Here is a 13,638-nt window from a genome sequence, read left to right on the forward strand (position 1 = left end):
GACAAGTATAAAATAGAAGGTCTTTATGTTTTAATGTGGTATTTTAATAAAATGCTAGTCTCTCTGTGAACATTTTTGAGTTTAAATACAGGTGATGGAAAAGAAGGAGATTTGGTTTTGGAGTTAAGAGCTAAGCAAGTGATGCCTTGGGGAGCCATGTGCTCACTGAGCTGCCCTGACACTGACAGGCCACCAACTGACTTGAAGTCTCAGAGTCTGGTGGGCTTACCTGGGTATCCTCTTCAGGACTGTGGCAGGACTAGGTTCACATTCCGTTCATATCCTCTGATTGTCTCTGTGTTGATTACCTTCTTCACTTTATAAAGTATGGCGATGGTACACTGTGCTGCCGAGGCAGTTGAGAGCATAAGTGAGATGCTGTGTGCAGCTGCACCATACAAGCATGTTCCTGTGGTCTAAAGACCTGCACATCATAGCCTAGTGTCGAGGACCTACAACTGCAGCTACTCAGGAGGATGAGGCAGGAGGGTTGTTAGTTCAAGGCCAGCCTTGGCAACTTAATAAGACCTGTCTCAAAAAGTAAACAATGAGAGAGAGAGAGAGAGAGAGAGAGAGAGAGAGAGAGAGAGAGAGAGGAGTAAGAGGAGGAAAATGAGAATCAGTGACTTTCACAGGATCTTGGTAATATACTCCAGAATTCTAATATTTGGTGATCTGTTTTGTTATTTTTAATTTTCTCAGATACTTTATTTTGAATACTTTGATTTCTTTACTGCTTTTGGTGGTCCTATACACATGTGCGCACGCAAACACACACACACACACACACACACACACACACACACACACAATTCCTTAGACTGACACACACACACACACACACATACACACACACACACACACACACACACACACACACACACACACACACACACACACAATTCCTTAGACTGAAACTCAGGGAAACATTACTTTCTGTCTCTCATTAAAACAGAAGCACTTCACAGGGATCAGGGACACAGTGCAGTGGCAGAGCAGTTGCTTCCCATACAACCTTGGGTGTGATCCTCTAGCACTGCAGAAAAAAGAAAAAAAACCATATGCATAGCATATCTACATTTTTATTATAGAAGTGGTTATATAATTACTTATAGTTATATAAATTCTTGAAAAGAATATATGCTCGCAATTCCATGAGTACAACAATAGGGCTGCACACTTGGTCATTTGTATGAATGTAAGGGTTTCTGAGGTAGCTTGGGGAGGAAGAAGGACCCTGGTCTCAGAGTTGCTAGAACTTAGAAGTTCTAGGTGGTCTTGTGAAGCGGGTTCTTCTATGTACATCTAGACACATGCATATATATCTTCCATACATAGCCGCACATCTTAAGCTACAGTCTTGTACAAATATGAATTTTCTTTGCCTTTGTGTCTTTCATACCTCAACTGTGAGGATCTCCTGCTTTGTGAGCTTCGTGTGGTGGCTGGCACACCATTTGTGTCAACAGATGAGTACTAGTCATTCTCACACACCCTGTTGGCATTATTTTCCTAGGGTTCATGTCATTTCTTTATAGCTGTCTAGAAGTGATTTACTCAGTGCTCCTTGGCTCCTAATACAGGGTGCCTGATGCCTTGCTGTCCATCTGCAGAGCCCTTGGCCCTACTGTAGAGTCTCCTCCTCAGCACAGCTCTCTCTATAGGTGGGTTTAGGGAGTTTAACTTAATAGCTACAATAGCTGCAATAGCCTCATGCTTTGTTGAGTTTCAGTGTTGGGATTTTTTTTTAAACATTTGGATTCTATTTGCCAGCACCTTTAGTGTTATTGCTATTTTTAATCTAACACCTATTTCTACTAACATTTTCCAATTGCATTACCTGGTCTCTTTAATGAAGATACTCTTTATCACACAGGCAATAGAGACTTCTCCTGATTGCTCTCTTGTATTGAGGTTCATAAAAAAAAATCCACACACAACGTGGACTGCCTTCTTACCATCTTTGTTAGATCAGGTGGTTGTACCTTGATGGTTCTCAGGGTGGGTCTCCTAATCCAGTGAGCTCATCTTTTTATGGTAGAATGGAATCTGTTTACCACCAGAGTTAGGTCTAAAACACAGAGACTCTTCATGGACCATGAGAACATTTGCCTTGATTTAAAAAAAATGGAATAGACAAGAATGGCACTAGCATACTGCTTTTATCACAAGTTATAGCTCTTTACCATTGGCACCCTTTAGTCAGCCTTCATCTGTCCTTGCAGGATTGCTGTTCCTAGGGAAATATTCATTTGATAGATGTATGGTCCACTCATCCCAAGGCTTCAACCAAGTGTAGGGAGAGACCCTGATTACAGGTACTGCTGACCAGGCCCAAATGGGCATGGTCACAGGTATATTGCAGTGTGTGAGCCCCCAGTGAGAGCCTATGCCGGCTCTCCCTCACTCTTATCTACACCCTGCTGCATACCTGTGACCACGCTCAAATGGTACCTGTAATCAGAGTCTCTCCCTACAACCAAGTTTTCAAGAGAATCCCTCCTCTCACCTCCTCTTCTGACCTTATTAGGCTTTTGCTTTCAAGGAGACATTAGACCTTGGCAAGATTTAGGGATGAAGGGCATGGCTGCTTCATGCGGATGATGCTGGAAAATCTACTCTCTCCTTCAAAACTTCCTTCCTGACAGAGAGAGGCATTCCACATCCCATGCTCAATAAACCTTGCCTAGGTGTCCTGGGCACAGCAAAGAGGGTCTGTGTGGCAGACTAGAGAACCTTTCAGGCACAACTGTGGAAGCAGGGAGGCCACCCTACCTGGGTCTTAGCATGAAAATCACATCTGATTTTCTTCCTAGAGGAAGCATCTTGTATCTCTCACTAAGCTGATGAATTGAGAACATTAAATGGCTCCAGTGTAGGAGTGAAAGGGTGGGATGCGGGGAGCCAGCTATGGAGCTTTCAGATGCATGTTTGTGATGAGAAGAGCATAGGTGCTAAGGGAATAAATAGTCTAGGCCAATTTCCCTGGGTCCATAAAGCCTTTCAACTTTGACCTTCAGCTGTCCTTTACTGGTTACTTACTGTTTATCTGTCTCTGTCCTCTTGCAAAAATGGTCCTCTCCAATCCTCACAACCTACATGGACTTCTATAAGAGGACACAGACTCTTGGTAACTAGAGGTAATAACAGGCTTGCACAGGGGTGTCGTGACACTGAGGCAAAGACAATGGCACACAAAGACATTGCATTGGCTTCTGAGTCTAGATCTATAAATATATTTATTATAATATAACAACTTAACAATAAACATATACTATATACAATACCAGTACAGAGAACCCTGTTTTATATCATTCACAGAAATAGCCAGTTTTGCTCCAGTGTGATAGATGAGGAGAGAAACGGAATTTCAGTGTCATCTGCGGAGTCCTGTTGACCACTAACACCTCCCTTGGAGGCAGACGCACACCAATGCTCACATTCGCCCTGCCCCAGGCAGTTAGAAATTTGTGCTCCAGTCCTTGGGTTCACACTTGCACCCTGTTTGACATAAATACTTTTAAATGACATACAATGTATGTAGTTTTGTGCTTATTACTTTTTTAAATAATAAATAATATTAAAAACTGCATAACGAAGCTCGGTATCTTGTCAAGTGGGAGCCACACTTGCAATGCTAGAAGTTGATGCCCGCAGTTAGGACTGGAATTTTGTGTCATCCAATACTGAATGATGGAGAGTGTGTCCTGTCTCTTTTTCTCTCTTGTCAATGGTTCTTATGAAGTGATGGCGAGCTGACTTCCCAGGTAGAAAAATGGTGTGTATTTGGTACTAACTTCAACTAAACAGCACGGTGGCGGTGGTGGCGGCCTTCTTCCTGCCCTGGAATGGAAACTGATGACCGGGTGAGGTTTGAGGGTCTAAGACTAATGGGAAGGCCTTTCTCTTTTGAGCCTCATTGGGAGCTCGCTCTTGGCTTCCCTTTCCTCAGGTTACTGTACAAGGCAACAAGAAGAGTGTTTCTACTCTTGCCCCTCAGGCCGTGGCTGTCATGGCTCGTCTAAGAAAGCTGTCCCCATCCTGAGAGCTCTCGTGGCAGGTGCCTTGAATATATAGCTATAAATATCAAAAATAGTCTCCTGTGCTTTGTGGACATTTCTTCCCTCTCCCTCCCTCAGTCCTTTTCCTGGGCCTAGGTCCTCAGCTTTACCTCATGGAGGGAGCTGGACTGGTGTCAGAAGCCAGAACTACACTCTTCTAGAATAGACCCTTCTGCCCCTGACAATGCCTCCATGAGGCATGGCCTTTCAGGGATGTCTGGGAGTTAACTTTTTCCAAAAATAAAGTGGGGACATGGCCCACCTCAGGAGAGATCCTCTACTCTGCACATAGAAAAAATCAGAGCAAGTGCCCCGCCTCTGGCACTACCTACAAAGAGCTTTGGGAAGTCCCACAGCGTTGTCCCTCTTGTGGCCTCCTCCTCTCAGTACTTAAAAATAGCCTTTTGTGTATCAAGAAAATGCCTTGGAAATCTAAATAATTCATACTGGCTAAAAGAAAGCTAGCACATCCACCATTTCCTTTTGCAGCAAAAACATGGTAGAAAAACCCGTGAAGGCCAGGCAGCTCTACCCAGCGATCCCTGTGGCTGCCAGCCCTGGCTCTACACACACAGCTGGCCCTCTTTCCTGTCTGGTGGTAACCAGTCCCTTCCTAGGCCTTGGTGCTGCACAGTCCCATCCCTCGTTTTTTCTCTCGGCCACTTGAAAGTGTAGATTGGTTTAAAAAACAAAAACAAAAGCAGGAATCAAAGTGATAAGGACACTTTGACCTTATTCCAAAAGAGCCTGATGCCCAATATTGTCACAGGATAACTGATCTATGGTGGTTTAGGGATGGAGCTTGCTCTGCAAGAAGGAAAAAAACAGCTTCTCTCCCAGTTGAAAAATATGTGAAACTATTGCACCGGGCAGAGCGAGCGCCCCCTGTTGAGAGCAAGCGCCTTGGTTAGCCAGCGAGCCCTGGCTCTGTGTGTTCCAGGTTCCTGTTGCCCGAGCGCTTGGCCCCGCTTCACCCAAAAGGCGAGGATGAATTTCTACATTCAATGTAGAGAATATTCGAAATGTTAGCGCAGTGAGTTTCTTGATTGTGTTTTGTGGGCCTCTCGTTGGTGTTGAAAGATAACCATGGGGTGTGGCATTTGCCTCACCAGACTCGTCCCATAGGCTTGTCCTGGGCTGTCTGCTGATGTCAGCCGCTTTGAATATATTTCTTTATCACGACACAGCCGTGTCTGAACACAGGACAGGGCATGTGGGGTAGGAGGGTCCATGTGTTGGTTGTGGGCTCGTAGGCTTCCATGTTGCCCAGAGCTGGTCCCTCGCTGCTCACGATGCCTCCAGTTGCATAAATTTTACCATCAAGCACCACAGCACTATCAGAGGGAAAGAGGGGCAGAGAGTTAGGCCTTGATATTGGCTCTGGAGACAGAATCCCAACACCGTCCTGGTGAGAGGGCCCCTAGATGCTCTTGCATAGGTGGTGTGGGATCTTGTTCTTTGCCACCTAACCTGGGCCAATAAACAACAAAATAAAGACATTTTTTTCTACAGGAATACTAGGCACCGGTGTCATGTGGTACTGTTCTTAGGGGAGATATGTTCATTTTCATTAGGTTCTTCTCCCAGCTCTGCTGACAGACTATGGACAGCTGCAAAGGGGGTCACTTCTTACACAGGTGCCTGCCCATCTCTGGGCCTTTACTGAGCCTATTTGCCTACTGGGTGTGCAGAGCCTTCTGAGTTGGGCACATGACTCAAAATGCCAAGAGACAGAACAACAAGGGTCAGATCAAACCAAGTAGCTGCCCTATGATGGGGAGCCCTGCCCCTCTGCCCAGGGACCTTAGAGTCCCACCTTCTTCCTGTCTCACAGCACATATGACCCAGGCTGCTTCCACCTGTGACTCAAGGGCTGCACGCTCTGCAGGGTCTGCCTGGACTTGTTGCCTGAGTGACACTCGATGCCTGGGACCTGTTATGCAAGTCAGTGCTTCCAAAAGCCCAGTGTCCTGCTCAGTCTGCACTTTTTAAAAATGGCGTTGAATTACCTTTGTTTTATTTTATGTTTTTCTTGGAGATGTGTATTGCACAAGCATGCATGCCAAGTGTCTGCAGATGTCAGAAGAGGACACTGAATCCCCCCTCCTGGAATTGGAATTACAGATACCTGTGAAACTCTATGTGGGTGCTGAGAATCGAACCCGGGTCCTCTGCAAGAACATCAAGTGCTCTTATCCACTAAGCCATCTCTCCAGCCCTGCACTTAATTCTTTTTTTTTTTTGGTGCCAATTTAAATAGTTTTATTTAGACATTCCATTTTCCACCATATTAGACATTGCATTTTCCACTTAGGATACTGTGCTTTCACTAAGTAGAGGCAAACAAAATTCTTTTTTTATTAATTTATTTTTTACATTCCAATGCCAGTTCCCATTCCTTCCATCTGCTCCACAGAGAGGGTAAGGCCCCCTGGGAAGTCTACTAAGTCTGTCCCATCATCTTGTTCAGGCAGGACCAAGGCCCCTCTCCACCCTCCACACCCCTGTGTCTAGGCTGGGCAAAGTATCCATTTAGAATGGCCTCCACTAAGTCAGTTTGTGCATTAGTGTTAGGTCTTGGACTCACTGCCAGTGGCCTCATATATTGTCCCAGTCACACCATTGTCACCTATATTAAGGGAGTCTAGTTCAGTCTTATGCAGGTTTTCCATTTGTCAGTCCTGAGTCAGTGATCTCTCGCTAGCTCTGTTCAGCTGATTCTGTGGGTTTCCCATCATGGTCTTGATTCCTTTGTTCATATTTCGCTCCTCCCTCACTTTGATTGTACTCCAGGAGCCTGGCCCTTTGGTTAGTTGCTGCACTTAATTCTTAATGCATTTCAGCTGTTGCTTCTAGCATGTTTCTAGCCCTGACTTCCCCTTTACTCCATCAAATGGCCAATTCTTTTCGACTATTTCTTGAAAACGGATCCAGAAGTCTTCCAAGGCTCTACTCATTTTTTGCAAGGTCCTGATCAGAACACATCCCAAATCTAGATTTCTTATTGGACACCGAGGCTCCCACGGTGCTCCTCTCCAGTTCCTTGCTACTCTGGGCTTTCATGTCTTTTTTTTTTTTTAAAGGCTGACTATCTCCCTGTTTCTCTCACAAAAGCCAGCTTCCACCCACCCCTGGCATTCATTGCTTCCTGTTATTTGTAGTTTCAGGTGAAACAAGGGCCTCTTCCTCATCAACTCAGTAGTCCAGACATCACTGTCAGTGCTAGGAAAGTCAGAAGGAGATTTTGGTTGTGGAGCTGAAGGACAGTTAAAAACCTGAGGAATGGGAACTCTACCAGGAGCCTCAAAGTTCTCTGGTCTAAACACCAGAGGAGACAGGATTTCCTAGGGCTGGGGAAGCTACTTACCCAAGTTGTAGCTACATGTTAGGAGTGAGAGATATCTTCTGTGGTAACTATTGAAACAATAGGTACTCAATAAATGCTTCTTGTTACTGATAACTGAAAACTTAATCATTGCCTCTGCATAGACAATAAGGTATCTTCGGAAAGAACCTGCTGTGGCTCTGCAAATGGCATATCTGAGGTCTCCCTTATTCGTGTTCCTCTTAGGAGAAGGAGACCAGAAGAGCAAGGAATAGTGTCTCATGGACCTGGGGTCAGGGTGCTAGGAGCCAACCTGTGTTTTCCCTCTTCTTTCTCCACAAGCTTTCAGCTAGTCAGTAAGCCTTTGAGACTCTGGGGCAGATGTAGCTTGTGCTCTTGCCTGGGCCATCATGGGGGTAACACATGAGACCAGAACATTCCCCTCAGAGGCCAAGTTGTTCCTACATGCCTCTTGAAGGCACCCTGGGGGAGAGCTGGCCTTGCTTCTCACTGAAGAGAGGGTGGCTTTGATGTCTCTTCCAGTGTGAGCTCAATAAGGTCTTACAAAACCACAGTTTGGGGATCCTGGGCCAGCTGCTACCACAGGATCCTATCACAGCCACTCTTATGGGCTCCATCTTGTTCTCTAGTCCTGACATCTATTCTGTGGGTGGGGGATGGGGAAGGCTACTGCTCCAGGTTGCAATTGTTCTGGTTTGAGGAAGTGTTGAGCCTTGTAATCACACTTCTGCCCATGGGTTCACCCATGCACCTCTCCCTTGTCCTCCACAACCTCCTCCTCACCTGCAGAACTGGCGAGAGTGATTCATGTTCGGGCCTGCCTTGATATTGCCCTTTTCTGGGTCGTAGATGGTGGTGGCTCTGGCATAAGCTCCTCCCAGGATGAACACAAAGCCATTGAGGGTGACAGCAGGTGCGTACTTGTTGTCTGTGAGGACAGAACAACAGGTGATCAAGGTTTGTGGTCTTGGCCTCCCTCCTCTCTTTCCCAGCAGTGTTTCCAGTGTCACTGTGTCACTGATTCTCCTGAGGTCAGGCTGGGGTCCAGGAGCACCCCTAGTCTTGACTGGCTTGCCCTTTTCTAGGTACTGGCATCCCCGTTGCACTTGGGCTTTGGGGCTACCTACTACCTACCACTGGACTAGTTCTGCAGACTCTTTGGACTTAGCCTAACTCTATCTGGGATGTTGGACTGTGAGGGCCCCACTGGCCTGGACTGGGGAGATCCCAGATTCTTACCTATCATTGGGGATTCAATGAAGCTCCATGTGTTGGTCTGTGGCACATAGGACTGAAGGACACCTGCGGCTCGGCCTGCCTCATTGACCCCACCAAACACGTAGACCTTGCCGCCACACACAGTGGCGGCTGCTGAATGCACTGCCTTGGGCAGAGGGGCTACTGCCTCCCATTGGTTAGTGATAGTGTCATACCTGTGAAAGGAGAAAGAGATAGACCTTGTGCAATGCAGGCCACAGCCTGGGGCAGCAGCACTTGGAATCCTGTATCTGCATTCTGCTTTCAGCATCACTGGCATAGCCTAAGCCCTCAGATGGGGACCCAGGCTTAAGCCACTTCCAGGCATCGCTCCAAACTGACTCTACAGGCCTCCTTTCGAGCTGCAGTGGGGCCTTTGCTCCCTTTCCAACCTCTGTGTAGATCCTGCCCTGGCTTATAGAGTGAGCATCCCTGTGGTGATGGCGCACCCAGAATCCACTGTGGAAGAACATTGCTGCCTTCAAGGAGCTGCTGGCCCAGTGGGGAGGACATTCACATCAAACGTGCAAAATCTAGTGGTCATGAAGGATGGTGTGGTATGGTGATGGGGGAGGCAACATGTGCACAGCAGGACACCCACTTTCTCTCATAGGTGGGGTCTCATAGGTGGGGTCCAGCCTCTGGAGAATGGCCAGGGGCTGGGGCAGGGGCTGGAGGGTGAATGAGCTATCAAAGTCAGGTGGAGGTTGGGCGGGTGCAAATGGACTCAGGAAGTGTGATTTGAAAGCAAATGACCCTATTAGGAGGTGTGGCTTTGTTGGAGTAGGTGTGGCCTTGCCGGAGGAGGTGTGTCACTATGGATGTGGGCTTTGAAGTCCCATATATGCTCAAGCCACACCCACTGTCTTACACTACTTCCTGCCGCCTGCGGGTCAAGATGTAAGAACTCTCAGCTCCTTCTCTAGTACCATGTCTGCTTTCATGCTGCTTGCTTCCCACCATGATGATAATGGACTAAACCTCTGAAACTGTAAGTGAGCCACCCCAATGATATGTTTTCCTTTATAAGATCTGCCGTGGTTATAGTGTCTCTTCACAACAATAGAAAACCTAAGATAAGCTAATTGAAAGTAAAGGGATAAATGTGGGCACAGTGGTATTTGAGGGACATCATGGCTGGAGGTAGGGTAGATTAGAAGGCCTTTTGTGTGCCATGCTTAGGGACTTGGACTTTGTTTAGGGAACAGTGAGAAATCCCTGAAGGCTTAAACAGGGAAATAACATAATCAAAACAGATTAGAGACCACTGTGACTGCAGGGTGGGGAAGGTACTTCAGGGAGGAGGCAGGACTAGTTAAACTAATCATCCACAGGAAGCTTGAAGAGAAACAGGCGATGGGTCAAAGGATGATATGAGTGGGGGACTGGGCATAGAGGTGATGAGAGGTACGTTTGCTGTAAGGGTGTTGTAGCTGAGAGGGACAGGGCTACATGGGGTGCCTTGGGGACTCTTCATCTTGGAAGAACTGGGGAGGAGGCTGCTAGAGAAGGAAGAGTTAATTTTAATCAGTGTCTGTGGGAACATGTCAGCGCTGTGCAGTGGGCAGCTGGACATGTAGATCTGGGTTGAATAGTTAGCTTTGGGGTCACCAGCACCGAGATGGAAATGAGAGCTAAGGGATGCACTGGGGAGTACAAGTGGTCCTGATGTTGAGCGCACACTCTGGGTTGGCTGGGACGGGCGGCTGGGAGGGGTGGGGCAGTCAGCGAAGGTCATCAGTCAGCACCTATGCTGTAGAAGACGAAGGGACTCAAGTGTGGGTGGTGGGGTAAAGTCCTGAGCAGGCCATGGTGTTCCTTGAGGTCATTGGCACTATAGGTGAAGTGAGATGCTCACAAGGCATTATGTGTCAGAGTGGAAGCGAGGAGTACATTGGAGATGGAGGCAGCAGATGCTGACTTCTCTCTAAAGAAACTGAGCCTTGAAGAAGGCAGATGGGGGTACTTAGAAAGGAACACAGAATCCTCCGTCTGTGGGTGGAGTTGTTAGTAGAATGCTCATTAGTGTTTATCAGCCACCTCTATGAGAAAAACATCCTGGTAACACCTGCTGGTTTTTGTGACATAAACCCTTCCACCTGTCTGACCCTATCAGCCAGCAGGATGTGGGGGTCCAAGAGAAGCCCCTCTGTGCTGTGGTCACTGCTATCTACATTGTCTTCCCACATGCAGCTCCAACAGTCATGTGACACCTCAGGCAGAGCACAGGGAAATACGGTGGCTAGCCAGGAAGCGATGAATCATAAGGAGTGTTAAGATGGAATTCTAATTTTTAATAATAACTGGGTTGCATGGTTCTCCAAATGTTATCAGTTGCTTCTCCTGAGCCCACAGAAATGGAGTCTGGCACAACACTGGTTTTTCAATGGCAGCACAGGTGGAGGGGTGTTAAGTACATTTTTGTGTAGATAGGGTGAAGCCCAAGGGAATGAGCAAAAGTTAACTAAACAGCCAGACTCCAAATCTGTGCATTCTGCATCTGTAGATGAGGTCACTTGCACATAGGAAATAGCTGAAAAACTGTATCTGTATTGAACATGTACAGATTTTCCATTATTTCCAAAAGCAATACAGTATAACAGCTCTTTACATAGCACTTGCACTGTATTAGATATTGTAAGTGGTGTGTGAAATGATTTGAAGTACCTAGAGTTTACAGCAGGCTGTGCACAAGTATTTGTAAGTAAATACTATGCCATTTTATATGAGGACTTGAGCACTTACAGATGTGGGTCTACTAGTTCCTACAGGAACTAGTCCTCTGTGGGTACCAAGGGGACTTTGCAGTATAAGCAAGAGAGGATGATGCACAACTCAGTTTCAGCACTCAGATGCTGAGCCAGGAGTTCAAGGCCAGCCTGGGTAACATAGATCCTACTTAGCAAGAGGAAGAGGGAGAGGAGAGAGAGAGAGAGAGAGAGAGAGAGAGAGAGAGAGAGAGAGAGAGAGAGAGAGAGAGAGAGAGAGAGAGAACACACAGCTGGGGATCACAGGGAACTCTGAAGAGCCCTGAGCCCTCCCTCACCCCTTGGGGATCTGCTATTTGTCTTTGTAGGACGGGACAAAGAACTGAAGGCCCCTGGATCCTGTAAGGTTTCTGGCAGAGACAGCAGACACCAATTAAAGCAGAAGGAGCTGTGTGCACGAGTGCAGGAGAAAGCAAAGTGGAATTGGAGAACCGCACAGCTGGAGTTATCCAAGACACATGAAAGATGTTTTTCTTTCTTTTTTTAATTGAGGAAGGGACACATGAACTCCAGGGTGATGTGGTACTTCCTAAGCAGCCAAGGATGAATATAATATCTGAGATCTCCCCAGTGGCACACTCATAAATGTGGACAGTGATCCCCTCTTTATGGAGTGCTGGGAATCAAACTCAGGGCCATCTGTATTCTAAGCAAATACTGTACCTCCAGGACATGTGAGTTCTCAGTCCATGGCCCTACTTACTCTGGTAAGCAGGAGGTGGGGTGGCCAAAAGTAGTCAGTGAGCCTGTATGTGGGATCTGGGCTTTGAGGAGAGAGGAGCGAGCCCCTGCTTTTGAGAGGAAATGGTTGCTAAGGCAGACCCAAGAGTACCTGGCAGTGTGTAGGGCTGGCTGGAGGCTTAGTCTCCAGTGTGTAGTAGGACCACTGTAGGATGCTAGGATTTTCCAGCCCCAGAGAGAGAGGGGAGAAGGCAGAGCTGCTTCGCATACAGTGCAGGATGAAGGAGCAAGGTGAGATGAAGTCTAGACACATTGAGAGAGATGAGGCAGGGAACCACTGCTGGAGAATGGGAGCTAAGTGGGCTGGGCAAGGGGCTGTTTGTGGTCCCTGAGGTTTGCTTTTGGAGGACAAGCTCCATCAACCCACTAGCCAGCATTTCTGTTCAGTGATCCAAGGACCTAGCTGCCCTCAGTGCTCCTGCTTGACTGTAGCTGCCCCAACACTTCCTTAGACCTACTAACAGGGCATATTTGTGGCTTCCCACACTTGGAGCTGCTCTGTATGTGTCTGCACCCAAGGCATGGGCCTGAGTTTGCTCACTGTGACACCAGGGATTTTGGTTAGCATATGGTTATGACAAGTACACAGTTCTCATGTTCCCCCATGAGCCTTCTTTGGACAAGAGCCATCATTAGCTCAGAGGTGGGTCCTCTAGGAAGAGGGTCTTATGTGCACCGTGTCTCTGGTTCTTGAGTGTGTGGGGAGGGGACAGCCAAGTGACATCCACTTCTGAACTTGGATAGAAGAAGAAGCCGAAGTCTCTTACGGGGCAGCAAGGGCTGATGCCATTCAGTCATAGATAGAAGATGTATAGCTAATATGTAATGGGGCAGTGTCAGAGTTCAGATATCTGTTTTTTAAGCCAATATGGCAGCAAGCCAAAGAGCTCCCACAGAAAGAGCTGGGGGATGAGAAAGATTATGTGGTTGTTAGTCCTCAGTCTTTCGGCATAATGACACATTCCGCCAAACACAAATTTCCTGAGAGTTTGTTATTCCAGGTGGCTGATTGCCAAGCCATGAGCCCTCCCGTCAGCTCAATCTGTCAGCTTCCTGCTTGAGAAGGATATGCTAATGACATGCAAATGACCTAGCTGAGTGAGGCGTTCCACTATCATTTATGCAGTAACCACAGCTCCTGCAATATATTGCTGTAAAATATTAGACCCAGTTATTTATATAATGATATAATACAGGTTTGTCTATGGTGCTGTTGTTTTAATCTATAATTATGTAATCTTGCTCTATTCCTGTAACACAGTAATGTAATATAATTATAATACACTGTATATCTCATTCATTATCAATATAATAGCAATTTGTACCATTAGTGCTTACTGTGGAACAAAGCACCCTCGTGTCTGTCCCCATTACACTGACCTTCCTGTCACCCTGAATTCTCATCACTGCTGCCATGTGGCACAGAGACTGACTTACCCAAAGGGGCCTGCTCTTTAGTAGCTAA

General features: G+C 46.9%; 1 protein-coding gene across 1 annotated transcript in view; it reads right to left on the bottom strand.

Moving 5' to 3' along the window:
• Positions 1-5,211: 5,211 nt before the first annotated feature.
• Positions 5,212-13,638, bottom strand: part of Klhl29 (kelch like family member 29) — a 131,484-nt gene continuing 123,057 nt past the window's right edge. Inside the window, exons 10-12 of the mRNA XM_035447244.1 lie at positions 8,647-8,840; positions 8,191-8,335; positions 5,212-5,395 (exon numbers count right to left, since the gene is read on the bottom strand). Coding sequence (XP_035303135.1) covers positions 5,212-5,395; positions 8,191-8,335; positions 8,647-8,840 — 523 coding nt within the window. The remainder of the gene's footprint in view (positions 5,396-8,190; positions 8,336-8,646; positions 8,841-13,638) is intronic.

This window comes from Cricetulus griseus, chromosome 7, assembly GCF_003668045.3.
Source record: "Cricetulus griseus strain 17A/GY chromosome 7, alternate assembly CriGri-PICRH-1.0, whole genome shotgun sequence".
Classification (NCBI taxonomy): Eukaryota; Metazoa; Chordata; class Mammalia; order Rodentia; family Cricetidae; genus Cricetulus; species Cricetulus griseus.